The 25805-nt window shown below is 52.1% G+C and overlaps 8 protein-coding genes across 8 annotated transcripts; 3 read left to right on the forward strand and 5 right to left on the reverse strand.

The window, feature by feature from the left end:
- Positions 1 to 1249: 1249 nt before the first annotated feature.
- J4E79_006848 (uncharacterized protein) lies at positions 1250 to 2288 on the reverse strand (the record flags this gene model as incomplete). The annotated part of the gene is made up of 2 exons (XM_049355716.1): positions 1250 to 1646; positions 1699 to 2288. 2 exons carry the CDS (start codon positions 2286 to 2288, stop codon positions 1250 to 1252), a joined length of 987 nt encoding a protein of 328 aa, XP_049209745.1.
- A 752-nt stretch (positions 2289 to 3040) lies between these two features.
- J4E79_006849 (uncharacterized protein) lies at positions 3041 to 4635 on the reverse strand (the record flags this gene model as incomplete). The annotated part of the gene is made up of 2 exons (XM_049355717.1): positions 3041 to 4126; positions 4183 to 4635. The coding sequence occupies 2 exons, from the start codon at positions 4633 to 4635 to the stop codon at positions 3041 to 3043; spliced, it is 1539 nt and encodes a 512-aa protein (XP_049209746.1).
- Positions 4636 to 5446: 811 nt separating this feature from the next.
- Positions 5447 to 8067, forward strand: J4E79_006850 (uncharacterized protein; the record flags this gene model as incomplete). Its single annotated transcript, XM_049355718.1, has 3 exons — positions 5447 to 5486; positions 5542 to 7602; positions 7658 to 8067. 3 exons carry the CDS (start codon positions 5447 to 5449, stop codon positions 8065 to 8067), a joined length of 2511 nt encoding a protein of 836 aa, XP_049209747.1.
- Positions 8068 to 10142: 2075 nt separating this feature from the next.
- J4E79_006851 (uncharacterized protein) lies at positions 10143 to 11891 on the reverse strand (the record flags this gene model as incomplete). Its single annotated transcript, XM_049355719.1, has 1 exon — positions 10143 to 11891. One exon carries the CDS (start codon positions 11889 to 11891, stop codon positions 10143 to 10145), a length of 1749 nt encoding a protein of 582 aa, XP_049209748.1.
- A 772-nt stretch (positions 11892 to 12663) lies between these two features.
- J4E79_006852 (uncharacterized protein) lies at positions 12664 to 13965 on the reverse strand (the record flags this gene model as incomplete). The annotated part of the gene is made up of 1 exon (XM_049355720.1): positions 12664 to 13965. One exon carries the CDS (start codon positions 13963 to 13965, stop codon positions 12664 to 12666), a length of 1302 nt encoding a protein of 433 aa, XP_049209749.1.
- Positions 13966 to 14606: 641 nt separating this feature from the next.
- Positions 14607 to 16453, forward strand: J4E79_006853 (uncharacterized protein; the record flags this gene model as incomplete). The annotated part of the gene is made up of 5 exons (XM_049355721.1): positions 14607 to 14812; positions 14874 to 15165; positions 15230 to 15639; positions 15696 to 16072; positions 16128 to 16453. The coding sequence occupies 5 exons, from the start codon at positions 14607 to 14609 to the stop codon at positions 16451 to 16453; spliced, it is 1611 nt and encodes a 536-aa protein (XP_049209750.1).
- Positions 16454 to 18834: 2381 nt separating this feature from the next.
- On the forward strand, positions 18835 to 19723 carry J4E79_006854 (uncharacterized protein; the record flags this gene model as incomplete). The annotated part of the gene is made up of 2 exons (XM_049355722.1): positions 18835 to 19281; positions 19346 to 19723. 2 exons carry the CDS (start codon positions 18835 to 18837, stop codon positions 19721 to 19723), a joined length of 825 nt encoding a protein of 274 aa, XP_049209751.1.
- Positions 19724 to 20527: 804 nt separating this feature from the next.
- J4E79_006855 (uncharacterized protein) lies at positions 20528 to 23686 on the reverse strand (the record flags this gene model as incomplete). Its single annotated transcript, XM_049355723.1, has 2 exons — positions 20528 to 22839; positions 22888 to 23686. 2 exons carry the CDS (start codon positions 23684 to 23686, stop codon positions 20528 to 20530), a joined length of 3111 nt encoding a protein of 1036 aa, XP_049209752.1.
- Between the last annotated feature and the right edge of the window lie 2119 nt (positions 23687 to 25805).

The raw sequence follows: 25805 nt of genomic DNA on the forward strand, positions 1-25805 counted from the left end.
TGGTTTCCAAATACCATGGTGGCATCTGAACGAGGCTATGCGCGTAAGCTTACGGCGACGAGGTCCGGAGGTTCCAAGAGGCTTGGATCTCGGGTTGGGAAAAGGACCGGATGCCGCACGCCCCGGGCTTATCATCCAGGGCTGATACAGAGAGAACCTTGGAACCTTGGAAACCTTCGGGACGCGCCCTTATCTCTGGACCCTCATAATGTCCAGCAGCCATGTCATTCCGTAGTGGTAGCCTTCGTCATCGTTGGTTTCCGCTAAGTCCCTTCACATGTTATGGCTGTCGTTCCGACTCCACCTTGGCTATGTCACGATGCAGAACAGACATCGTGTAGTGTATGTTCTTCTAGGTCGCTTCACTCGTTTTGCCTCCCAATAGTCTAACTAATCAAGTGTTTGCGGACTGCAATAGGGTTTCGGCCTTCTTTTTGGGCGTGCTCGGACGAAGAAGACCGGGATATCTGGAAGCTGTCACAGGTCAGTGAAGGGTCTACCATGCACCCCTCAAGTATGTACTTTCTGTAAATTAAATCAAACGTCCAAGCCCTTTTAATGGCCTTGGGCAGAGACATGTAATCTTGCCAAGGGTACTAATAAGGAACGACAAGCCCAGTCTCCCCTATCAGCCGTATCCTTCACTCCGCTGGCAATTCACCTACGCAATACCTAGATTCATTTAGATGTTGTCCCACCAATGAGAAGTCTTGCAAACACCTCTGGCGATCACTATGTATCCTTCGACCGTGGCCGCCGCCTTTGTTACTTATTTGACAAAGGTAAATGGGTGGTGATCATCTGTGACTGAAAGTCGTCTCCATGGCTGGCACGCGATGTACTGAGCAGGGTAGTATGGTCGTTAGACGAGAGTAGAACGCAGATACAGCAGAGCTAAAAGCAGCAAGTGTCACGTAGCATACCGTTATGTGTTAGCATGGAGCGCAGGTGAATATGCGTACAAGGGTTAGTGTTTGTTTGGTCTATGTGGAGTACCTTGCTGTACATGGTCGCGCTTCGCTTGGAACGTAACTGCAAGTGCATACACGTGGGCTGCCTCTCCACTACCCTAACAGAACTTCTCCATCGTTCATGAGCTCAAATCAGACTCGTAGCCTTCCCTACCGATAGCCATTGGCTCGATCGATGTCCGAATCCGTCAGTCGTCCTTACAAGAATCGTGTATGTTGGGCAATGCTGAGATTTCATTGTGCCAACAGGCGAATGGAAAGACGCTCGCTCACTTGGTCTACCAGCCAGAAGAAGTATTGGCATCGGCAGCTGCGGTGGTGTCGTCAGCCCAGTTGCCGCTCGACTCAACCGGAGTATCACCCCAACCGCCAGCCGCAGCGGTCGAGCCACCGGCATCGCCCCAGTCACCGCCGGCAGCCTCAGCAGGAGGCTCAGGGCAACGCTTCTCGCCATGACCGAAGTTGTTGCAGTTGCGGCACTTCACGCGGGACCAGTCACGAGGCTTGGGGCACTCGCGAGAAGCATGACCCTCCTCGTCGCAGTTACGGCACTTCATGACACGAGGCTTGTCGCACTCGCGCGACATATGACCCTCATCTCCGCAGTTGTGGCATGCGCGACCAGGACCACCAGCCATGGGCTTACGAGGCTGAGTGCACTCCGTCTTGCGATGTCTGTTAAATGTTAGCTTGACACTCCAAAACGATCGACAAGAGTTCGACTTACCCAGTCTCGCCGCAGTTGAAGCAGGCTTGACCACCAGAGCCCTGAGGACAATCGCGCTTCTGGTGACCCGTCATACCACAGCCGAAGCAGGCACGGTCGCCGCCACCGCCACCTCCACCAGAGGGGCAGTCACGCTTTTGATGGCCAGTCTGACCACAGCCAAAGCAGGCCCGATCGCCGCCACCGCCGCCGTTGTTGTTGTAGCTGGTAGTGTTTGCAGTAGAGAAACCGCCCGCAGAGCCCCAGCCGTCATTGGCAGTAGTCGTAGCGCCGCCGAAGGTGTCACCACCAGAGCCGAACTCGTTGTTGGCGTCAGCAAACTCGTTGGTGCCGCTGAACTCGTTGCCACCACCGAAGCTTGTAGCGTCACCGCCGAAAGTACCAGCTGGGTTCTTGGCCTTCTCTAACTCTTCGCGCTCTTTGGCTTCGGCCTCCCGGTGCTTCTTGGAGTTCTTGTGTCCGTTCCAATCCTTTGTGAGGATCTCGCGGTCGCAGAGCTCGCAAACGGAGATACGAGCAACATGCTCCTTGGCCTTGGGGTATGGGTTGGATACCATGGTCGAATACAGGTTAGCCGGACCACGAGCCATGATGAGGACTGTGGACGATGTGAGAGAGGTGAACTAGACACAGTTCGTTAGCTTTTTGCACTCCAGAGACGGCAGCAGTGCAGTGAAGCGCGACAGACGTCGGTCGAGCGCCTAAAGAATCCAGACTGGAAGCAGCTTGGAGCTCGCGGTCTGCGCGCGGTCTGCGCGCGACGCGTTCAAAACTGAGTGTGCGCACTTGCAAACTTGCGGAGCAGGCTGACTGGGCCTGAAGACCGACGTGTGAATACGCCAGAGGTGAGAGGAACTTACCTTGTATAAGCAGAGTATGCGTCGCAGGCGGTCGACAATGAGGTCACTGTCTCTTGATCGTACAATTGATCTCGCACGTCGTCGCTGGTGAGGTGGGGTCGCAGGAGCGGAGGTGAGAGCGTGGGAAATTTTTATATAGGCAGGCGCGATGCAGTGGACCCTGCACCAACGACAACAAACAGACGAAGCGAGACCGGGTAGGAGCCGAGTGACACAATGGAAGACGATGGAAACAGTGAGAGGATCGCGATGATGACGCTAGCATGCATGACGGGTACCTGCGCAAGAAATGACAGGGCGCCGGGAGATCTCACGGTGAGAGATCATCGTGAAGTCCAGTAGACGTAGAAAGTGAAGGGTAGGTGAGTATGGAAAAGAGACTATTGGCGCTCAATGGCAGTCCTTGCACCATAAAATGATGAGTGTTGACCTGGCTATGCACAACCGAAAAAGACAAAAAATAGCTGTACTGAACATTGAGCTCAAGCACCTGCAGGCATCCCGTCTTCGACTTCCACCTCCTCTTCCGCTCTTTGACCCTCGCTCTTTGCCGGCTCCTTCCAACCTGTACCGGCCTGTACGAGCACGACGACGATGGAGAGTCCTACGGCACAAAGGAACAATGCCTTGAGTGCATCCGCGTATGCCCCGACGGCAACGACCCTGTCTTTTCCTTCCAGCTTACCTACAAGTGCCGGACTCCCTAGTAGTCTCCGAGTGAGCTCACCGCGATTCTTCAACCCAGCCTGCGCAAAACCGTCATCCAGAGATTTGTGCAGTACGCGAACGAAGTAGCCACCGCCAATGGCCGAACCGAAAGAGCCTGAGAAGCCGCGAAACGTAGCAAGGAGAGAGATCACGATCGGGTGCACCTCCGGGAGTGTAAGATGGAGCAGATGGACAAGTGCGTAGTTCGTTGCCGCGCCAGTAACAAGTCCGTTGAGGAACACCATAGCAACATATAGACCCCACGGACTTGTTGGTGTAGAAATGAGAGCCAGGACAGCCATAGTGATTGGAAATAGTGCCATCGCAACGACGGTATGGAGGTAGAAGCTGCCCGTGCGTTTGATATGGAAGACACCAGCAAGAAGACCACCGGTTGCAAAGCCGGCGTTAGTGGGAATGAGAATTGATCCAGCGACAGCCGGAGCCCAACCCCGAACGGCAAGCGCATATACGGGCGTGTAGAAGAGGATACTCCAACGGGCCATCATGAAGCCAGTCGTGCCAAGGCAGGTCAACAGGGTTCCACGAGATCGTAGAACGGAGACTGGAATGACGGGATCGCCAGCGACGTAGGCCTCGTTTAGAACGAATACTGGAAGAGCAAGAGCCGATAGAATGATCGGCGTTGGAAGAACCTTTGGACCAGATAAGCCAAGAAGGAAGAGCACAATGGTGGTGGTCAAGAGCAGGGCTCCGGAGTAGTCGATGCGGGCTAGCTTTTCGCGGATCGAGAGATTTTCATACTTGATGTTCTTTGAAGTATGGCTGGCTGGAATTGAAAAGAGAAGACCCAAGCCAGCCACAAAGCTTATTGGTGCCTGGATGCCAAACAATGGTTTCTGTGGTTATGTCAGTTGAGCCCACTAGATCTCGTCATCTGATAGTGTCCACTTACCCATCCAATTCTAGGCTCAAGCGCGCCCGCTATGACCGCTCCAAGTGAGACACCGACTGTCATTGCAGTGTTTGCAAGGCCCATATACAAGCCTCTTCGTTTAGGGCTGGTCATCTGGATCGCCATGATGCTAGCAACGATGAAAATGCCACCGCCACCAGCTCCAGTTACAACGCGGCCGATGATAAAGTGTTCGAAAGACACAGATGTGGACGTGATGGCCGATCCAATGGCTATCAACATAGTGGAGAAGAACATGCATAACCGTGGACTAAACACTTGACATAGTCGTCCCATCAAAGGGGCGAGAGAAGACATGGCGATGAGATACGATGAAGTAAACCAGCTGGCAGTTTCGAAGGCATCAAGATCAGCGGCGATAGACGATTGGGTCGTTGTAAGGATAGAGATGTTCGTAGCTGTCGTGAAGGTTAGGTCAAGTTTGTTTCGCATAGTTTGTGGAATTTTGATAGAACATGACTTCTGTTGATTTGCCACATTCTCATGCATAGATGGAATTGCACATGATCGAAGGCGGGATTATATGGTGACGAAGCGCGTAGATTTTGAAAGACATACCTTGCAGGAATATCAAGAGACCGACGGAGCCAACTATAAGTGCGCCTCTAGACGCTGAAATGGCCTGTTCATCATCTTTGCCCTCCCTATTCGATAAGGGCGGCGATATCGAAGGCTGGAGCAGGGGCTCGCGTTCTGCCGAGGTATTCAAAACTGTCATGACATACGACTTCCAGTATAATGTCAAAAGATAAGGAGAGTGCTATCCAGCGATAATGAACGAGAGAGACTTCGCGTAGAAACGCGTCTGGAGAAGGGAATCATGACGATGCGTGCAAGGATGTTAGTGCTTCCGCCGATGACAAATGCAGAAAGAGGTCGGTTGCCCTTGCCCGAGGGCTTTCGTCCGCATAGACAGCGGAACAAGCGACGACGGTATGAAGCAAGCGCGCTGAAAATCAGTTGCAAGTAGATACTCGGTTGTCGTTTACGAATCGAAGCGGAAGGCCCAAGGCGACGTTGCAGCGCGTGAACCTGTGACATGAGTGACGTCAACGCTCATTGGCTGCGGGAGCCACGCATCGGGGGCGCAACTGCCACCCCGGCCGTGATAGTGGAAAGCTGGCCTCTACAAACAACCTCACCACGACTGCCTACACGTAGTCGCGCCTCTGCTTCCGCCCTCTCGAGATGACGCCATGAGTTTCTTTCTTCGCATTACTTTGAATTTCGACATATACCCACAATGAGGCCACAGCTACAGCGGCGTGTGCCGCTTCTCTTCGGTACGCACCTGCGCAGGCAACGTAGGAAGCTTCTGACTGACTTGTAGACCCGCAGTCCTTCTCTCACTATTCTTATGCGTTTCTTCGGACCAAAGCAAGGAGGCCTGGAAGTCAAGATGGGGGAACACAGAAGGAGGCGCGAATCCACACCAGGGCGTACTGGCCTTCAATGAGGCCACGACGCTTCTACACACGATCAAACCGGCTGCCGCACCATGGTGGAACTTTGATAAGAAGTCTGGCATCTTGGGCACCAGCGCGTACTACGCGAAAGAGGTCTTCTTCCTTCTCTTCATGAATGGCCCCCCACAGCAAGAGCTGTTGACGACGAACCCACAACCGAAGCAGCTAGGGCATTCTCTGTCACAAGCCGTCACCCTGCTGGAAGAGGCAGCGGCTCAAAGGAATCCCGACGCCATATTCACCCTCGCCGAGATGAACTTCTACGGCAATTACACGCATCCGCGCAACTACTCCGAAGCCTTTCGACGATACCACGAGCTCGCGATTTTGAACGGCAATGCATCGGCACAGCACATGGTTGGCTTCATGTACGCGACCGGCATTGGTGGAGCAGTCAAGCAAGATCAGGCAAAGGCTATGCTATACTATACACTGGGCGCCGAAGGAGGAGACGTGCGGTCAGAGATGGCTGTTGCGTACAGGCACTCGGCAGGCATATCTACTCCGCGTAACTGCGAAGAGGCTGTGCATTTCTACAAAGCGGCAGCGGAGAAGGCTATTGCATACATGCGGTCTGGGCCACCTGGCGGCCACTCTATGCCGCGGGAGTCATACAACATCGCTGACGATCAGGGTGGCGTGTATGGCGAAGGCGCAAGTACAAGCAGCTCTGGGCCCAATGCCAAAGTCGCCAGCGCTCAGTCTGATGCCTTTTCTTCCCTCGACGACGTTTTCGAATACATGGATCTCCAGGCCCGGAAGGGCGATGCCAGGGCCACATTCAATCTTGCCAAGCTGAACTACGATGGCGCACGAACTTTGAAGCGCGACCTTCCAGCGGCCAAGAAGCGCTTCATGGAGCTTGCGTGCATGTACTGGCCGCAAAACGGAAAGCCCAATGCGAATGTGTCGCCTACCGTCGAGAAGCTGGCCGCGAAGGCCGCCGGCTACCTTGGTCGCATGTTTCTGCGCGGTGAAGGCATGCCGCAAAGCTTCGAGATTGCGAGGTTATGGTTCCGACGTGGCTTGGACTTGGGCGATGCGCTGTCGCAATACTCTATGGGTATCATGTACCTGAAAGGCCTCGGTGTACCTCAAGATGCTGTAAAGGCTGCTGAGCTATTCGGCGCGGCTGCCGACCAGGATTTGGCAGTCGCACAAGTTCGGCTAGGTGCGCTCTTCTTAGATCAGGGGGACATCGCCGTCGCCGCCAAATACTTTGAACTTGCCGCTAGGCATGGACACCTCGAGGCGTTCTACTACTTAGCTGAGATGACGCACAACGGTATCGCTCGATCCAAGTCCTGTCCTTTGGCGGCCACCTATTACAAGATCGTAGCAGAGAAAGCCGAACTCGTCTCTACGTCTTTCCCCGAAGCTAATGAGGCGTATGCGAATGGTGACCTAGAGACCGCACTCGTAAGCTACATGATGGCAGCTGAGCAAGGCTTCGAGGTCGCACAGGCCAACGTGGCCTACCTCCTTGATCAAGTCAAGCCTCGTTTTACATTCAACTCGCTTGTGCCCTTTATGAAGCAAAAGGCCTCGCTAGCTAGCGACGCATTCCTGGCTTTGGTATACTGGACGCGCTCTGCCGAACAGAAGAACGTCGATGCTATGGTCAAGATGGGAGATTATTACCTGATGGGTCTCGGAACACAACCTGATTCTGAAAAAGCTGCAGCTTGTTACCAAGCCGCAGCTGAGACCATGAGAAGCGCACAAGCCATGTGGAACCTGGGTTGGATGCATGAGAATGGCATCGGCATTGATCAAGACTTCCACCTCGCAAAGAGACACTATGATCTGGCTCTGGAGACGAATCCACGTGAGGCCTATTTACCTGTCGTTTTGGCACTGTACAAGCTTAGGTTCCGGAGTTGGTGGAACACTTTTACAAACGGCAACATCAAGTCCATTCAAGAAGATCCCGGTAAGTCATCATTCTTTGCATCTTTTTTGACATCTGGATGCTAATATGACTACAGTCGTCAAGAAACAATGGACACTCTCGGAGTGGCTGAACGCCTTTCTCGAAGCCGAACTCGCTGGCTGGGATGACTACGAAGCTGATGATTACGACGACACGCATACCGCTGGCGACGACTTTTACGGCGACGGCTATCATGGCGACGAGATCGATTCGGATATTCTGGAATCACTCATCATCTTGGCCCTGAGCGGGGCTTTGGCCTTCCTGCTTTACTACAGAACACAGAGGCAAAGAAGACAGGAGGAAGAAAGAAGACGGCAACAAGAACAGCAGCAACAGCTGAATCAAGGCGTGCCTGTTCAACAACAGCAAGCGCAAGGACAACCGCCACAGGATAGGGGAATGTTCCCAAATCCAGGCGATCCTGAATTCATGAACTGGGTAGCAGGTGGCGTAGGGCACTGATGCATTGTTAGGAGGTGGTATTCAGGAAGTCGATGAGCGGTTACGAGCCAGAGTCAAATAAAATAACGACAGTTCTTCGGCATACGCATCCCGCATCACTTAACTGCATAATGATATCCCGACCTAAAACTCAGGAACGTACTCGCCTTTCATGAATTCGGAACGCTTTTCATTCGACACGATTCTTTTGGACGAACCATTGCTTGGGCTTTGCAAGCAACTTTGGGTGTCCACGTTCGGGTGTTGGTAAGTTGGAAACGCTGGTTCGCCAGGGTTCGTTCGAAGTGGTCGTCTCCACATTCAACCACGATTTCATACAGGCATGAGATGAGTTATCGGAGCTGTGAATGGCTCGTCTTTAGTATTCCATCGCAGTGTCACGGCTTATCTTTGTATAAATCACCCACATCGCGTTGCAAATCAGAGGGGAAAAGCACAATCTTTTTGAGTGAATCATCGACCCCATTGCTCTGCAGCGTGGCCAGTACAGTCAACGAAGTTTCTCACATCAAATCACCCCCTAACAAAACGGAGCTGCAGGTGTTATAAAGTCCTCCTGGGCTCACTCGCCACATCAACTCCCACCGCAGGTCGCTCAGTAACATTATCAAGATGCCAGGAATTCACACTTCAAGCCGTCTGGAAGCAGACTTTGCTCGTATAATCACCGAGGTCGATATCGGATCCAGCCTCAGAAACGTCTTTCGACGCAAGCAGAAGCAGAAATTACCATGCCCGAATACTCTCGAAGAACTTCGCAAACTCGTCGACACGGACGACTCCAAACCGGTGTGCCGCTGTGATCAGTGTGATCCACGACTTTATGGATCCTACTGCAATTGCATCCTACGTCTTCACCATCACCCAAAACTCAAGTTCAAGGGTGCCGCAAATGAATTTGGATATCAATGCTACGAGCCCTTAACGATGGCTTCGCGTTTCCGGAGCGAAGCGATGACATTGACGAGAACGGCAGTACGATACTTCGACCGACCCATCGACACACTCAATACCACACAACTCACCGCCTTGAAAAATATTCAAACCTGGATACAACACTACATGTCGCTGATTTTCCTCAACACACCAGCTGGGTCTCCTGCCAGTCTCGACGAAGTCTTTCCCATACCCTCGATCCGCGACCTGTGGACGCAGATCAACGTCCTCTTCTTCGGCTCTGACATGTTCTACCGCAAATCCAAATTCCGTTGGCTCAATGAGTTTCACATTCAGTATCCAGACGTGATGGGCGCAGCGTGGCGCGACTATTACTACAATATCACGATAGGACCAACTCTAGACAGCTTCGACATGCTTGGCACCCTGTTACACGAAATCTGTCATTCATTCTTCCAACAATACTCCTGTCAAAGATGCCGTAGTCGTGCAGGAAACCTCTGCTCAGACGGCCATGGACGCGCATGGCAAATTCTCTCTTCCGCTATGGAACGCAAGTTCACGGAATTTACTGGGCTGCCGATTGACCTCGGTCGGTTTGAGGCCATACGACACCATTGGAAAAACAGGGCTCAGTTGTCTACTTTACACGACTTTGGGGATTGGGAATTGGAGAGGCAGACCTTGATGCGGAGTTATGAATGTGATCTCAAGGCGGCGGTTGCGTCGCATGTCAGACGAGGTGCGGAGGTTGAAGACTTTCCGTTGAAGGTATATGGTGAGTATTGGTGGGTCGATACGGTGCAGGCGACAGACTTCATGAGAGAGGCCGGCCTGGGGCGCGACTTGGACATTCAGGCACAGGGTAAGCTCCTGGGAGGAGAGAACTCAGCCTGATAAGATGAGGATATATAACAAGATGCAATTGACGAAGAGGAGTTAGACGAAGAGAATTCCAAGAAGCGTAGAGTTGTGGCTAGTTATACTTGCACAGGAAGCAATACGCTCATGGATGTGTGTGACGTTGGTACAAAGGAGCACAGTCCTGTACCACCTCATATGAAGGTCATTCCCGCGTTATTCCTGATCAAATAAATCGCAACAGACTAACATCGACGCGTCGCACGTTCTCGCGAAGCTCTTTCACGTATACAATCCCCACGAAGCCGGAGTGCCACTTATAGCTCCTGCTCATCCTGGGTCTTCTTGCTTTTAGTTGATACCAAGCCTCCGAAATCGCTCCAAGAAAGGCCATTTTTTCCAAGTGCTGCGTCATACGCGAGTTGTCGATGCGTTATTCGTTGCTTCTTGTGGGGGCTGGGGGCTAGCGGCTCCATCCTGGAGGTAGCATTGAAGGCCCTGGTCTTTCGCTTGGGAGCTGAAGATAAATCGATTACTGTATGATCGGGACTCTGGACAGCCACTTGATCATGACGACTGTTTTGCGGAGAAGTCTTTGATGTGGATGGAAGCGTTGATGGCTGGATGGTGTCTGTCGCGGTTGGGGTGTTCGGAGCAACTTGACATGATGTAGGTAATGCAACAGCTTCCTCCATGACCAATTTGGTCACAGGCGGGCTCATAGTCCCGTCGCCAGTCATTTGCGTGTTCGTCGGGCTCTCTTCTCTGCCTGGTTTCTGCCGGCCTTCGTAGTCCACTCTGTCTTTGTACAGCTCCATCATGACCGCGTCGTGAGAGAAAAGTTCACCTGAACAGAGACTGCCAAATAGATTTCGCATGCTCAGGTCAGGTGTCCAGCGGGTCTCGTCAACAGTGCATGGAACGATATCCTTAGGGCTGAAAGCTCTGACAAGGCCACAAAGCTCGGAGTAAGAAGAATGGCGACTGTACGGAAACCTAATGGTCCTGTTGAGTGGCGGTCCGCTTTTCGAAGCTTCCAAAACATTCGATGATAGCACAGAGATAAGGGTCTTTATGGACAGATCGTGTTGGGCGTCTTCAAACTGCTTTTGTAGTTGCATACCAAGATCGAGCTTGCTGTCTCCCAGGAGAGTCTGTTGGAGTAAGGTGATGACCTTTTCAAGCAACTGTTTGTCGTTTATGGATGCAGCACAGAGCTCCATCAACTTCTTGACGTCGCCCATACCGCCAGACTCCAGCTCTTCTTTTTGGTCCAAGTCACCCTTTCCACCTCCTGCACCCAACTCGGCAATATCTTCACCGTTGGCGCGTGTGACGATCGGGATAATGTGTACGATCTTGGCATTTGTATCACGGTCTAGGACGGAACAGCCCATGCCGCGCTCGCAGCTGTGGATGCGGACGTCCTCCTGAGAAGTCAAACAGCCCGGTTGTATGTGATTTCCATTTCTGAAACCGCATAAAGCAGGAGCCTCACGAATCTCAAGTCCAGATTCTTGGAGTGCTTTATTGCTTGCTGGGACGTCGAGTCCCGCTTCTCGCAGCTGTCGCTTGTCCAATGCGGACAAGGAGCCATATATGCGTGCTCGATAGTCGTCGAGATGAATTCGAGAGCCTAAAAATGCGGACAACGCTATCCAGACGTTCTCATAGCCAAAGGTCCAAGAATGGAAGTAGAATATAGTGTCGTCGGAGTAGTCACTCACTTTGCTGAGCAGCTCTTGTATACCTTGCGCTTTGCTCGGAAACTGGCGATAGGGCTTTTTCTTCGTGGCAAAGGTCGTGTCCAGATACATGCAGTCTAATTTCCGGTTGCCGAGTGTGTATGGCAGAAGTACTGGGTTCTGTATCAACGAGTTCACCCACCATTCCTCGGCTCTAATATCGCCGGTATAAAGTACTGCTTTGCCATTACCCTCAATCAGGAACATGACAGCGCCAACGCAGTGGTTAGCATCGATAAGAGTGACCCTGATGCTGTTGCCCGGCGCTAACTCGATTACGGTTGGTGTGTCCAAAGGAAGCGCCTTGGCCAACTTGCGCATGCTTCTATCGTACGTGACATTGCGACTTTCGAGAATGCCTTTAGCGAAGTTGACGCGATAGTGGTACTTTTCTAGTCGCAGGAGTATCTACAAGGCACATCAGCTTTTGCATGACAAACATTTTACATAGGGTTGCCGCTTACCTCTTTAGTCGCAGCTGAACAATACACGAATGGGGCCCGCAACGACTCCAGACCAGTCAAATGATCCGAATGCACGTGACTCAAGAAACATGCAAGAGGAGCCTTGTGTTCAGGTTGTTGTCGAAAGTAGTCTATTCTGATCTGAGGAAACTCTTCAACGACGCGTTAGTTAGGGCACTGAGTGCCGGGCACGGCGGGGCGACATTTACCGGCTACAATGCCTCTGAACGTTGACATGGAGATGCAATCCGAATAGTATTGATCGTGACATTTCCAGGGATACTCTGAGATCTGGGTACTGGCCGTGGACGATTACGAGGGCGTCGAACGCGATGGTCGTGAAGGCAGCCTGAACGTGGACTAGGTGGAGGTGGTGGGGAGGCGCGTCGAGGTTAGCGCGATTGCGACGCGGGCAGTCGCGTTCGCCCCCAGGTGCCACACAATGACGCTTACTTCTGCAAAGTCACTCTACTTTTTCGCTCACTACATCCAACAATTGAGCGACGGAGGCGCTGAATATTGCTGCATATTGCTGCGCGCTGGCATGACTCTTTTGAAAGCTCTTTATCACGCACCAGCCAGTACGGCATACCTGCGCATGCCACGAAGCTATGGCATGAAGCTTCCATCTACACTACGAATACATCACTGACTTTCACAACTTGCCCCGTAGCCATCGACTTGTTACCGCAAATGCCCGTCAAAATTGAGAGTGCACCATCGACATGGCTCGCAGCTCTCATATCCTGATCGATTTCCGCACCTTGCTCGCCAAACAAGTCAGCTAGCAACACCTCATCGCCTCCCCCATGCGCACCGACGGAATCTGGAATCTCGATATCTTGGGGCTTCTCGAAAAGCTTCCTGAGTGTGATTGATCGCGTTTCGAGTGATCCTTCGAGCGACTGGTCTCCCCCGCTGTTCACGTAGCTGTTCTCGACGACTTCCATCTCTACCCGGCCGCCGGTCCCGTTGAACGAGACACGGAAACCTTCCCAGGGTGCGTATGCGGTCAGAGAATAGGTCAGCACCGCGCCATTCTCATATCGCACTAGGAGGTTCATCGTGTCTTCTATACTTATTCCGTCACCGAAGACGCTCTGATCGCGATAGTATGCGTCTTCATGCTCGGCATCGAGGTACATCTTCTTCAACTTGTCATTATTCTCAAGGTGAAGTGCGAATGGATCGCTCTTTGCCACTTCGCTGCCATAGGCTCGTGTGTAAAACTCCTGTACACCTCTCTTTTCGGCATTTTCTCGCCCGTAGAAGTTCAGGTTGCCTTGTGCGTACACTGTTTCCGGACGCGAAGCCAGCCAGAAGTTGACGAGGTCGAAATGATGTGTTGATTTATGGACGAGCAGCCCCCCACTGTTGCGCTTGTCGCGGTGCCAGCGACGGAAGTAGTCTGCGCCGTGCGACGTGTTGAGCATCCATTCGAAATGTATGCTTGTCACTTTTCCGATCGCGCCAGAGCGGAGAAGCTCCCACACTTTGGTGTTGTGTGGTGCATAGCGGTAGTTGAACGTAACGCGCACTTTCTTGCCCGTTCGTTCTACTGCGTTAAAAATCTCGCGACACCGTGGTGCATCGATGGTCATAGGCTTCTCTGTTACGACATTGCAGCCCAGCTCTAACGCGCGGACGATATAGATGTTGTGTGTACGATCGATTGTCGTTACGATGACTTCATCTGGCTTGGTTTCCCGGATCATCCGATCGAAATCCGCCGCTTTGAAGGTGGGAACCTTGGCATGACCAAGAGACTCCAGCTGTGTGTTCGCAAAGTCAAGTCGTGTTTGGTTCGTATCGCATAGCGCTACGACAACCGAGGTTTCTTTGTACGTTGTTGCTATCGCGGTGTAGAAGAAGGACGAACGGCCGCCTGTGCCAATCAGCGCATATCTCTTTTGCTTGTTTTCTCCTGCCATATTTGCTGACAAATAATACAAGAGTAGGGGTTCAATAAGAAGTAAGACGATCAAAGGCTTCGCTCTGTAGGCATTTCTTAACAGCTTTGGAAGTATTCCACTATGATGCATCGGTGTTTCGCTACCCCGGTCAGACCCCTCGATATTCGGTACAGTCAACCCCGAACGCTGAACCACACCATGTCACGATGTCGATCTTGCATTCTCCCGTCACTATAGCCGACCGGTGAACCAATGTTTAGAAGAGAGGCCCCACAGCGTCCACCCCCGTGGGGAAAGTGAAGCAGAGACGATCATGGCCAGGAATAGAGTTTACCGCGTGAGCTCTGCGGGGAAGCTCACTCCTTGCCTAAAGCTCATGGAAACCTGGTATCTTTGCGAGTGGACAAGGACTCGCAAGTCCTGATACGTGGAATAACAGAGCTATGAGGGGCTTCTAGCACAAGCAGGAAGCTCGAAATGCACATGGCCATCCAGGGCGTCGCTCAATCGATACTTGGATGCGACCGGGAGTGGGAGACGCAACCGTTCGGTCTCTGGTATCCGAGCATGGGTTTTGGTCTGATAAGTAGACGAGCCGGTCACTTGGTAAGTCATTCGAAGAGCAACAAAGCGTCTTCCAGTCTTCGTTCTGCGGCAGAATGACGACCATGCATTCCGGAGCCCCTAAAGAAGATGCCATCACACATATCGAACACTCTACCCCTCCGCCTGCACAGAAAGTCGAGAAGGCAGATGCGGCGGCCAAGTTTCTGGCCAACGCTCATGTCGATGATGCATCATTCTCATATGAAGAAGAGCGCGCTGTTCTCAAGCGCGTAGACTATCGCGTCCTTCCTCTTCTGCTGTAAGTGGTTTTTCACCAACTGCGAATGGAATATGGACTGACCTTTTGTGTCTACGACTAGAGGAGCCTACTTCTTCCAGCAGCTCGACAAATCCTCCCTATCTTACGTCTCCATCTTCGGTCTGCAAGCAGACGCCAAACTCGTAGGACGTCAATACTCCTGGCTCGGCTCTATTCTATACTTGGCCCAGCTAGTTATGCAGCCCCTCGCAGCCTTCCTTCTGGTCAAATTGCCGACAGGAAAAGTTATCGGCACAGCCATCTTCCTCTGGGGTAGCAGTCTAGCTATCATGGCCGCCTGTACTGATTTCAAAAGCCTTCTTGGTCTGCGGTTCGTATTGGGATCTTTCGAGGTAAGTTGCGGCTGTAGGGAATGCACGTGGATCGCATGCTAACTTCGTATCTTCGTTCTTGTAGGCCATGATCGCACCGGCTTGTGTCGCAACTACAACGATGTGGTGGCGCCGGTCCGAACAGACCCTTCGGACTGGATACTGGAACGCTATGAATGGAGTCACCTTCATTGTTGGCTCACTATTCACCTACGGCCTCGGACACATCAACAGCGAGTCGTTGTACAAGTACCAGGTCATCTTCATGTTCTGCGGTCTTCTGACTGTGGTGTATGCATTCGTCGTTCTCGTCCTAATGCCGGACAGCCCGATGAAAGCCAAATACTTGACCGAGCGAGAAAGGTTCATCGCAGTCGAGCGTCTGCGGGCTAACCAAATGGGCATCCAGTCAGGAGAATGGAAGTGGGATCAGGTCTGGGAGACTTTGATTGACCTCAAGACCTGGTGTTGGTTCATTGCCATCATCGCGATATCGTGAGTAATGGCCCTCTATATCTCAATCTTGTTACTGATTTTCGTTCCGTGCATAGCATAGCAAGTGGCGGTATTTCCACCTTTGGCAACCTCATCATCCGCGACTTCGGCTACACAAACTTCCAATCGATCCTGTTCAACATACCCTTCGGTGTCATTCAGATTGTCTGCATCCTGGGTTCTTCCTGGGGTGCAACGCGCTGGAGCCGCAAAGGTCTTGCCATCGCCCTCGTTGCCATCCTTCCCATAATCGGCACGATAATGATGTTGACTGTGCCTCGCCAGCACAAAGGCGTTTTACTCTTTGGCTACTACCTTGTATCATGCCTCGCCGCTATTACACCTTTGATATACACTTGGCATGTTCAAAACACCGCTGGTGACACGAAGAAGAAGTGCACGTCGGCTATGGTGTTTATTGGGATGTGTACCGGTAAGTAATATCCGTTCACGGCCTGATGGGAGACGACACTAACTGCGTACAATAGGCAACGTCATCGGCCCGCTGCTATATTCGGTTGACGACGCGCCTCTTTACCGGCCAGGCCTGATCGCCAACTTGGTCATGTTCGCACTCGTAGCTATCATCGCGCTCTTGATCCCCGTCTACCTAGCACTGTTGAACAAGAGGCACGCGAAGCGCAGAGAAGAATTGGGCAAGAGCGCAGTCAGGGTTGACGAAAGTATGCTGAAGAAGAAGGAAATGACACAAAAAGGTGTGGAGATGGAGGCGCAAGATCAGAGACAGGAGCAAGATAACGGCTTTTCTGACCTGACGGACATGAGAAACGAAGACTTCATTTACGTGTATTAGAACCGGGGAAGGTGGAAAGCGCAAACCATATTGCTGCTACACGTGGGTGGCCAGCACCTACAGGATAGCTGACAACAAAGTTGAAACTACATGTGTACTTAGCGCACCATCATGCTCCGCGCAGCTTAGCGGCTGTCCGAGTGAACGTAGCCAATGCCGATGTTAAGGTTGTGATGAGACCATACCTGCGAACAACCTCGGAATTTGCCGTGACAGTCCCGAGCGCCGCTTTAGGGGACATCGGCATCCACAGACGAAGATTACATAAGCCATCCCGGTCTTGGAATCCACTACGGGGTCTGCCTTGGCCCCGTGCAGGACGCTACGCATTAGGCCACCGATGTTGCACCAACTTCCTGGGCCCATCTCTTGTGCGTTCCCGCTCGTCTCGCGACGATCCGATCGCCAACACATAGAGAGTTGAACTCCGGTCCCCTCAGCTGAAGTTGCTGAACCAGCCAAACTACGCCGGCCATCGATCTAGCGACAGGAAACCATTTCCCGGAATGTTCAGCCACGCCTTCCCTGGCACATCTAATGAAGGAATGACCCGCGACGGAAACTCCCTGTAACGTACAACGCAGAACCCCTGTATCGTACAATGCCTTGACATCAGCGAGATCTTGGTGTTTCTTACTCCACGCATTAGTTGAGCTTGTTTGATTAGTAACCTAAGGTCCTTCGAAACTGGCGAACACGGGGCCGCGTCAGAACTCGCCGGTTGCGCATCCGCTCTGCACACAGCTTCTCACATCGCGCATCAGGTGCGAGTCATACCAACCTCGTCAAGCGTAGAAAGCGAGCCGAATCGATTTCCTGAATAAGAAGCCCCGTTGCAATGAGTGCATGGCCACGAGTGCGCTGATCCGCTAAATGAATATGCAGGTTTCCATTCTCGTCAAGAACGAATAGACGACATCGGTCACCTCCGCTATTGGATATATATTACGCTTTCGAAACTGGCACGTGCGACACACATTTAGCAGTAATTTCCATCCGACTAAGCTTTCCCCAGTTCTCATCCTGGAACAGCTGTGGCGCAGCAAGTCGTCTTCTTTCACTTCCCTAAAGAGCTTGCAAACATTGCACGGGAACCCCTCGACGCGCATAAACACTAGGTTTACCCTGGATCTGGACTAGGACCTGCCGTTTCGTAGAAGCAGGTTTCATCATTAAGCGACGTTTTTTCCAACTTGTCGACAGTTCCCTAGAATACCCAACCGAGAATCACGATCCCAAGTTGTATAGAGGTTGCATAGAGACACGCAAAGACAGCGCTGCTTTTACTTGGTCCTCACATGCTTTGATTTGTTGCGCAATTTCAGCATTGCGAAGTGCTGTGTCACTTCAATGCCGATAACTACTTGAACAACATCAAGGGTGATGTAACATGTGGCTTCTAGCAAATCGATCGCGGGTATAGCGGTGGACTGCGAAAAGGGCTTTTCCGTTGCCAGTTCTGCTAATACCGGACAACGGCAAGCCGCTGCATCTAGTTGGAAGGAAACCTGGGGTGCATCTGGACGGTCATTGAACAATGGTCGAGTCCCAATTGGCGGGATCTCAGCACAAGTGGCCTATCCGTGCTGTCACAACGGTAGAAACCTCTCCGCTCGAAGGACGCTAGCCCGCTAGGCTGGACTATACAGGCAGCTCGACCACAGTGGCTGTGTAGCCTAGCTCCGCTCTACGTTTCAAAACGCCGCTTTCCGTACTCAAAATGCTTGAAGTCAACATGAGAACCATACCCGGAGCTTGTAAAGCTTGGTCACATTAGTCGCTCGGTCCGACGCTGGCAAGTGCCGTAAAGCGAATCAACTCATGTCTCTCTACGTGGATATTGAGTGCTAAAGGAATTCAGAATATGCGAAGGTAAGCCTTAGTACTATAGTCGTTCCACGAGTGAATAGGTGGTCACAAAAGTGCACGTTGTCACTGAGATCGGAGATGAAAATCAGGATGAGGAGTTTGCGCTCTAGGTACGGCCGTGGTCGCACGTTCCGCCTCTCTCTGTTCATGCTCGGTGGATTATTGGGCACTGACAACAGATTTGTGTGGCCCTCGGCCCATCACTCACCGCAGTATGGGTCCAGGATGTGCAACTTCTGGCATGCTACCCACGACCCTTCTCCTGAAACTCGTATCTCTGAGATCAACACTTCATCTTACGATGACCCTGTCAGCTATAGGGCGTGACTGTCAAGATGATTCGATGCTATAGTATGTGCGATATTAGCGTTGGGGCGGTGTCTCTAGGACTACTCGGTGCTCAGAGTAACTTTGACACAGGGGCGCTTACTCAAAGCAGAGGGTGGAAGGTCGACCTATCTCTCATGCATAAGGACTTTGTTCCTGCTCAGTGAAGCTAGCATCTCGACAGCATGAACAAGATGTTCCTCCGCCAGATTCTCATCCGAGTCGTCATCGCCGCCGCGTTGTTGAAGATCTTCAGTATCTTCAGGCGCCAACATGCCTTCCAAGCCTACATCGAGCGCCGCAAGATCACCTTCGACGACTTCCCTGAGTCTTACGCTAGGGCTCTGAACGATTCCGTAGCGCGCAACGAGCAACCTCTGGAGTCCGACTATACATCTACCTACACCGGATCTAAGATCCCGCGCACGATACATTACATATGGTTTGAGAGAATCTACCCAAACCATGAAGGCTCTAGCGGAGGCCCATCTATCGGATTTGGGTCGCCAAAACTCTGTCGCGAGCACAACCCCAGCTACGAAATCCGCATGTGGAATGCAACGAGCGCTCGCGAGTTCCTGTCCAACGAATACGCCTGGTTTCTACCGACATACGATGGTTACAGATATCCTGTCAGTACTCTCCATGTATAAGCTGCGACTGGAACATATGCTGACTTCGCCCACCCTTGCTCAGATCCAAAAGGTCGACGCCTTGAAGTACTTCGCCCTCTACCACTTTGGCGGCGTCTACATGGATCTAGACGTCGCATGCCGGCGCTCACTAGACCCCTTGTTGGACTTCCCAGCCTGGTTCCCAGAAGCATCCCCACTGGGCGTCAACAACGACTTGATGGCATCAGCGGCGAAGCACCCGGTCGTGAAGAAGATGACAGAAGGTCTTGCCACACACAACTGGAATCTACTTTTCCCGTACCTCACAATCTTCTGGACAACTGGACCGCAGTTCACAAGCACGATCTTGCAGGAATGGTTCGAGGCATGTCCTGATGGGCAATGTAAACAGTGGAAGGCACGCTATGACCTTGGTAAGTTAGCCAATTTCGTCTTGTGAAGGAGAAAGGTCCCAGTAACTAACCTATCTTGCACAGACCTCACCTCCTTCCTCGTTCTACCGCGAATCTTCTACTCGGAAGAGTACACCTTCTTCGGCCACAAACCCGGCGGTTCATGGCATGGCTCGGATGTCGCTGTGGTGTTGTGGTTTGTTGACCGCCCATGGGCAATAGCAAGTGTTGCTGCGGCCTTGATTGGAATAGTCGGTGGTATTGCTAGAGTGAGGAGGACAAGGGCTCGTCAGAGAGTGAAGGTCCATAGCCAATTTGTTTAGAGGAAATGAGCTATGCAAATACCAGATGTTGTCTATGAAACACCAACGCAACGCGGGGAGCAAGCTTGACCTAGTTCTCTAAAGCATGATGACCCTCACCATATGTTCACCAAGAAGTGAAGTGCAAGATGGAAGTTAAATATGCTATGTTGGCAGTTGCTTCACTCGTAATCTTCTTTACTCAATGTTCTTGCCTTTCTAGACAATTCACTATACACAGTTTATCTATGCTCTCAACCTCCGTCCAATCCACAATTTCCCTGCCAGATGCGAAATAATACGCTTTGTATCGACCATGTACCACCCAAACAGTATGCTTTCACTCGAAAAGAACACGATTTTGCTCGATCTTGGAGCCCCAACACCGAGGTGATGCCATTACAAAGAGAGTGTATAGGAATAGTCGTAGTAGTACAGAAGCCAACAACGCCCGCTAACCCGAATAGAATGAAAATGGCCAGGAAATGAGAAATTGCTGCTATGTTGTATAGACGCTGACGTATGGATTCTGCTTCGACGAAGACATGTTTACTGTGACAGCCGGCTGCCAATCATGGTGCTGAAGCTGTCGCCCGCCGGTCGTGGCTCCTTGCCAGCTCCAAGATAAAACTCGCAGCGGAATTTGAGGCACTCGATTCCGCGGACATCGTGGTACACTTGTATGATGTCACCAGTGTGTAGATGTCCGTAGATAACACGCCCCTTGTCGTCCTTTTGCTTCAAGTGTTTGCCGTTTATGGAGATACCATGTGTGGCGCAAGTCCAGATACCAACGTTCAAATTCTCCAAGCTGGTCCAATCTTTGCCCTGTTGTGACAGGTCATCCACTGTCTCTTGGGTCTGGCCACCTGACGAGTAGAAAAACACTATGAAAGCTGTTTTAGGAACGCGAGTATCTGATTTGTGTTCGTACACGATCGTGTTGTTGCTCAAGCGGCCCCAAGAAGTCTTACTCTGATCGATGTTGAGAGTAAGGTTGGGTGCGAAGGAGTCGGGGGTTGCGATGAGCTTGCCCAGTCGCCGGGGTGGTGGACGGATATCAAGCTCCGCCGGGACAGAAGGGATTGCTACCGCTGGAGATGGTGCTCTCGCAATGCTTGATCTTGTCGACTGCACACTTGCGTCCGAAGCTGCTGTTGTGTCCGGATATGCAGATGTTTCGGTGTTGGCATTGCGGCCATTGGACACGAAGTCAAACCCACTCACTCTGGAAGCGTACTCCAGATTATGCGTGGTCGGGTCCATCGGATCGTAATAATAGGAGGCAGTCAAAGGAAGATTGATCTGGCGATTGATAGGTCGTGCTCTCGGAGTTGGCTCACTGATCTGACTGAAGTCCTTGGACGACTGTTCCAAAGAATTGTGCTGAACGACCTCCGGGGTCCTGGGGGTCGCAGGCATGACCGGGCTCTGTGTCCTGGATACGGGTGAGTGCGGCGAGGTCATGTTGAGATCTCGTACCAAAGACTCGGTACCAAGAAGGCTAGGCGAGGAAAAGCCGCGCTCTATTTGGGCGGGCGCAGTGAAAGGACCCTGAAACTCCGACTGACCAGCGGTGTAACTCGTTTCGCCTGCGCCATCATTTTGGACAAGGCGGACAGACCCATCTTGCGACAGGGCGTCATGGGCATGAGCGCTCAAGACGCCGGAACTCTGCAAAGCTGACTGGCCAATTTCACCGAACAGACGAGGTTGCCTAGGTGTTGGGGCCATTTGAAAGCTCTCCTCGTTTACAAGGTGTGAGGAAGTAAATGACGGCTCAACGCTTGAGTCGCCACGATCACGTACCTGGTTGCGCGGATACAGGGGATCGGCGCGAACTCGCTTGGGCTGACGCTCGTTGACAAAGCCCATGAGCTCCTCATCGGATAGAATGCCTCCGTCTTCGTCTGACTCCGGGATCTCCTCCTCCTGGAGACTGAGCTGCGACAGCTGCTGCTCGGCCTCCTCAGGCTCGTCTTCTTCCGCAATGGACTGAAGAGTCGGGTCAGCGAGAATTTCCGCGCCTTCCTTAAGCCAAGGATGGTTGAGACAGTCGCGATCGGTTGGACGTTCTGCAGGGTCGGTTCGCAGCATACTGGTAAGAAGATCGATACAAGCAGGGGACACACCAGCCTTGCGTAGCGGTGTCGGATCGAGGGGCGTTTTCATGATATTGTTGAACATGGCTTCGCCGGTAGCATCAGCGATGCCCCTGAACGGAGGTTCGCCGCATAGCGCATACCATAGGACACCACCAAAGGACCATATGTCCACAGAAGAGCTATACGAGTGGTACGTCTTGGCACCACGTCGACGTTTGGTTCCCTTTGATTGACCGTTGAAGTCGGGGAACACTTCTGGGGCGCAGTACAACAGAGTTCCGCAGAAAGTCTTGAGGAAGGTCTCTTCGTGCTTCACAACTTTTGAAAGTCCGAAATCGGACAGCTTGACCGTGAAAGGATCCAGATCGGAGATGAGAATGTTGTCGGGCTTGATGTCGCGATGTGTGATCTTGGCTCGGTGCAGATAACTAAGCGCGCTTAGGATCTGCTGAGCCATTGACCTCGCAACATCCTCCTCCATGGATCCATGATTGTTAAGATAGCCTTGTAGATCTCCTTGCCGCACGAACTCCATGATGATGTAGAGATAATCGCCCTGGTCGTGGTACTCTGTGAACTGGACGATATTTGGGTGACGCAGGTCTTGCATAATTTTCATCTCGTTGTCGATCTTTTTGTCTAGCATTCCGTTTTTCATAAATCGGCGCTTTTCCAGCTCTTTAGCTGCGAGAAGTTTTCCAGTCATCTTTTCAGCGAGTTGGTAAACGGTCGCAAAGGCGCCCTTGCCGATCTGCCCTGAGAAGAGTTAGCAGCTATTGGCTGTGTTAATGCAGCAATACGTACCGACGATGTTATAGGTATCACCTCCATCCCACTTCATCGCTGGGCCGCCATATTGCTTGGTGATTCGCTGAATAACCTTGCCCTGTGCGTCCCCAGCGTCTGGAGTGCACTCCGTGATGAAGTTGCGCAGGTTGTCGCGGAAGCGGTCCATGTAGTTGACTCTAGACGGTACACGAACTATGAACTTGATCATCTCTGCATCGTTGGAGTTCTGGATACAGATGATCGATCCCGAGCTCAGCATCCGCATCTTACTAAAGCGTGGATCCTTGCACTTCAGGAGCGCATCGTCGACAATGGTGCCATTGGTGGACATGTCATCGAGCATGAGAAGACCATCCGCATTCAGATATATGCGGAAGTGTTGGTTGCTTATCCTCTTGCCGGAGTCCTGGCCAAAGATAACATCGGCGCTCTGGTGATTGCGTCCAAATATAAATCCGAGCGGCTTGAACTTCAACCTCTTCGCGGATGACATGCGTAGAGCCAGATCTGCACCAGCCCGCGAGCTGGTACCTTGTCGTCCCTCCGGAGCGTTGATGATGAATGTCTCCTGCTCCTCAACGTCGGTGATGGAACTACTCATGGAATCGAGTGAATTGCGGAAGAGCACATGCTCGGGTCGATCTTGCGCTGTCTGCTCGACAATCCGAATGGCTGTAGGAGTAGCTGGGTGGAGAATGACCAAGACATCGGCGATATCACCGTCATTGAGACCCGAGTTGTTCCTGCCCAGTCGACGTGGATCCAGGACCTGCTGAGTTGCAGGCTGTGTCTGCTGAGACGGGTCGGCCTCCATGATGGGTAGCAGACTAACGTTCCGAAGCTTATCGTGCGGCGCTTTGTTGGGAGTGATCCAGGACCAGACGAACGGCGCGCCCGTAGGAGTTGAGAGGGAGGCGACTGAGGATATCGAGCGAGTGACTGGTAGGCAGGTCTCGTGGTTTTATACGCGGCAATTGCGGGGATTCTTTGTACGTGCGATATCGGTCTAGCGCGAGCTGGTGGTAGTTGCGCTTCTAGTAGAGTGAGCGATACCTAGGTAACGTCGTAGGCACGCTGTTGGGCCGTGCGTTTAATGGATGGAAATGGTCGCGTTGAGAGCGTTCTGGTTGGACGTCGGCACAGGTAACAGGTACTCTGGAATGAGCTCGACTCAGAATCTCTGCTACGTACTCCAACTTAATGGGACGTGTCGATGTCGCTTCAACAGTACGAGCGGCTGGGACTCGTGAATGAACGTTTCTTGAGAATGTAACTGAGTGGGACCAGTCCTCGTTGTCCTGCCTGAAACAGACGTTGCTAGAAACGGGCTTGAGAAACAGCGCTTCTCTACTTGTGTGGCCCCTGTGCTTTCTTTTTCCAGGCCTCAGTCTCCGACACTTTTCAACTTGTATGGGATGGAACGATGGCAAAAGCGAGTCGGCTCGAACGGTAATGCGGTATATGTTACAGCGACGCAGTCGCAGGAAGCGCGGGATGTATATGTAGTGAGTGCGGCGAGGCAGATGTTTGCCTTGATGGCATGCGCGGATGGGCGTGGAGGAGAAGACGATGCGAAGGGTTGCCCTAGAAACAGGCTCTACGGCAATCTGTCAGCATGAAGACGTCCAGGTACGCCACGGCTACGCGATTGCAATTGAGGCGAAGACAAACCTTGCTAGCAGAACCACGCAGACACCGAACACGAACGTCGGAAGTGAAAGGAAGCAGACCCTCGAGGCGACGCGAGTTGTGAGACTTTGGGTGGCCCGCGCTCACCCCGCTATTGGCTGGACGCCTCCAAGTGGGCCCCGACGGCACCTCCTCCCTCGTGCGTCCAAGGCAGCACTCCGAACAAGGGAGAGATGCAATACCTCTCTGACGTTTGCGACGCTGCACTACATATGACGAAGCTCTGACTTGTGATTTGTATAGATGAGATTGCTTCTGAAAAGATTGGAAGTCTTTACACGGGCGCTGCTGGAATGCTGTGAGGCGGCAGTATCACGATCACGTGCTTACGCGATTTCGTGTTTCTACGCGTCGTCGGCAACGTCATCCTTGGGTCGACCCTTACTAAGTGGGCCCATAATTTGACAGGGGAAGAGTGGCTATTGCTTGCATGCATCGTTACTATAGTTTGGCATCTTGTTGTTCGTAGACACATTTCCAGACACTCACCAGGTCGCGACGAATTCTTAATCTCATGCCGTACGTGGGATCTTTACGTGCGACCTCAACTGAGAGACCCGGATTGCTTTCCAGAGATCTTGCTTTTATAACGTTTATGTTAACAAAAAAATTACATTGCGAAACACCTAGCGTTGCTTAAGCTATCACACGAGCGTTATGTCTTCCCAATCATCTAACGCAAGACCTTCTCCCTCGCCATCCATCCATCCCTGCAAGTAACAATCACCGATGATCTCATACCTTGGTCCTGGAACTGTGTCATCTGTGTCATCACGGCGACGCAAGACGAACAGCGTCTTCCCACCGGTCAAGAGGAATACCTCGTCGCCTTTAACCGTCCCCGCCGGGCCTAATCCGAAAAATTGTTTGCCAGTGACAGGGCTCGACCTCAAGGAATTCTCGCCAATGATGAGGCGCCGCGAGAGCGTTGCTATCTTTATCGAATCGTCAACATCTGGAATAAAACATTGTGTTTCTTGGAGAGACAGATGGATGTCTGGACCAAATACGCTTTGAAGTGCTTGATGTGCTTTCTCAAAAAGATATTTCCATGGAGCACCAGCTCGTGGCCGGAACCCATCGAAGTAGTCGAGTGGTCTGGATGCCATTACAGTGCCGGAACGCCGGAGGAGTTCACACAAGTTTTTGGTCACTAGAAAGCCATATTCGTGCGTTCCACTGATCCCACTGGGGAAGTACTCGTCTGGGTCATTCGGCGGATGGACTGTGCCTGGGGTAGGATA

This window comes from Alternaria viburni (genome assembly GCF_023758015.1).
Source record: "Alternaria viburni strain BMP 2772 chromosome Unknown scaffold_14, whole genome shotgun sequence".
Classification (NCBI taxonomy): Eukaryota; Fungi; Ascomycota; class Dothideomycetes; order Pleosporales; family Pleosporaceae; genus Alternaria; species Alternaria viburni.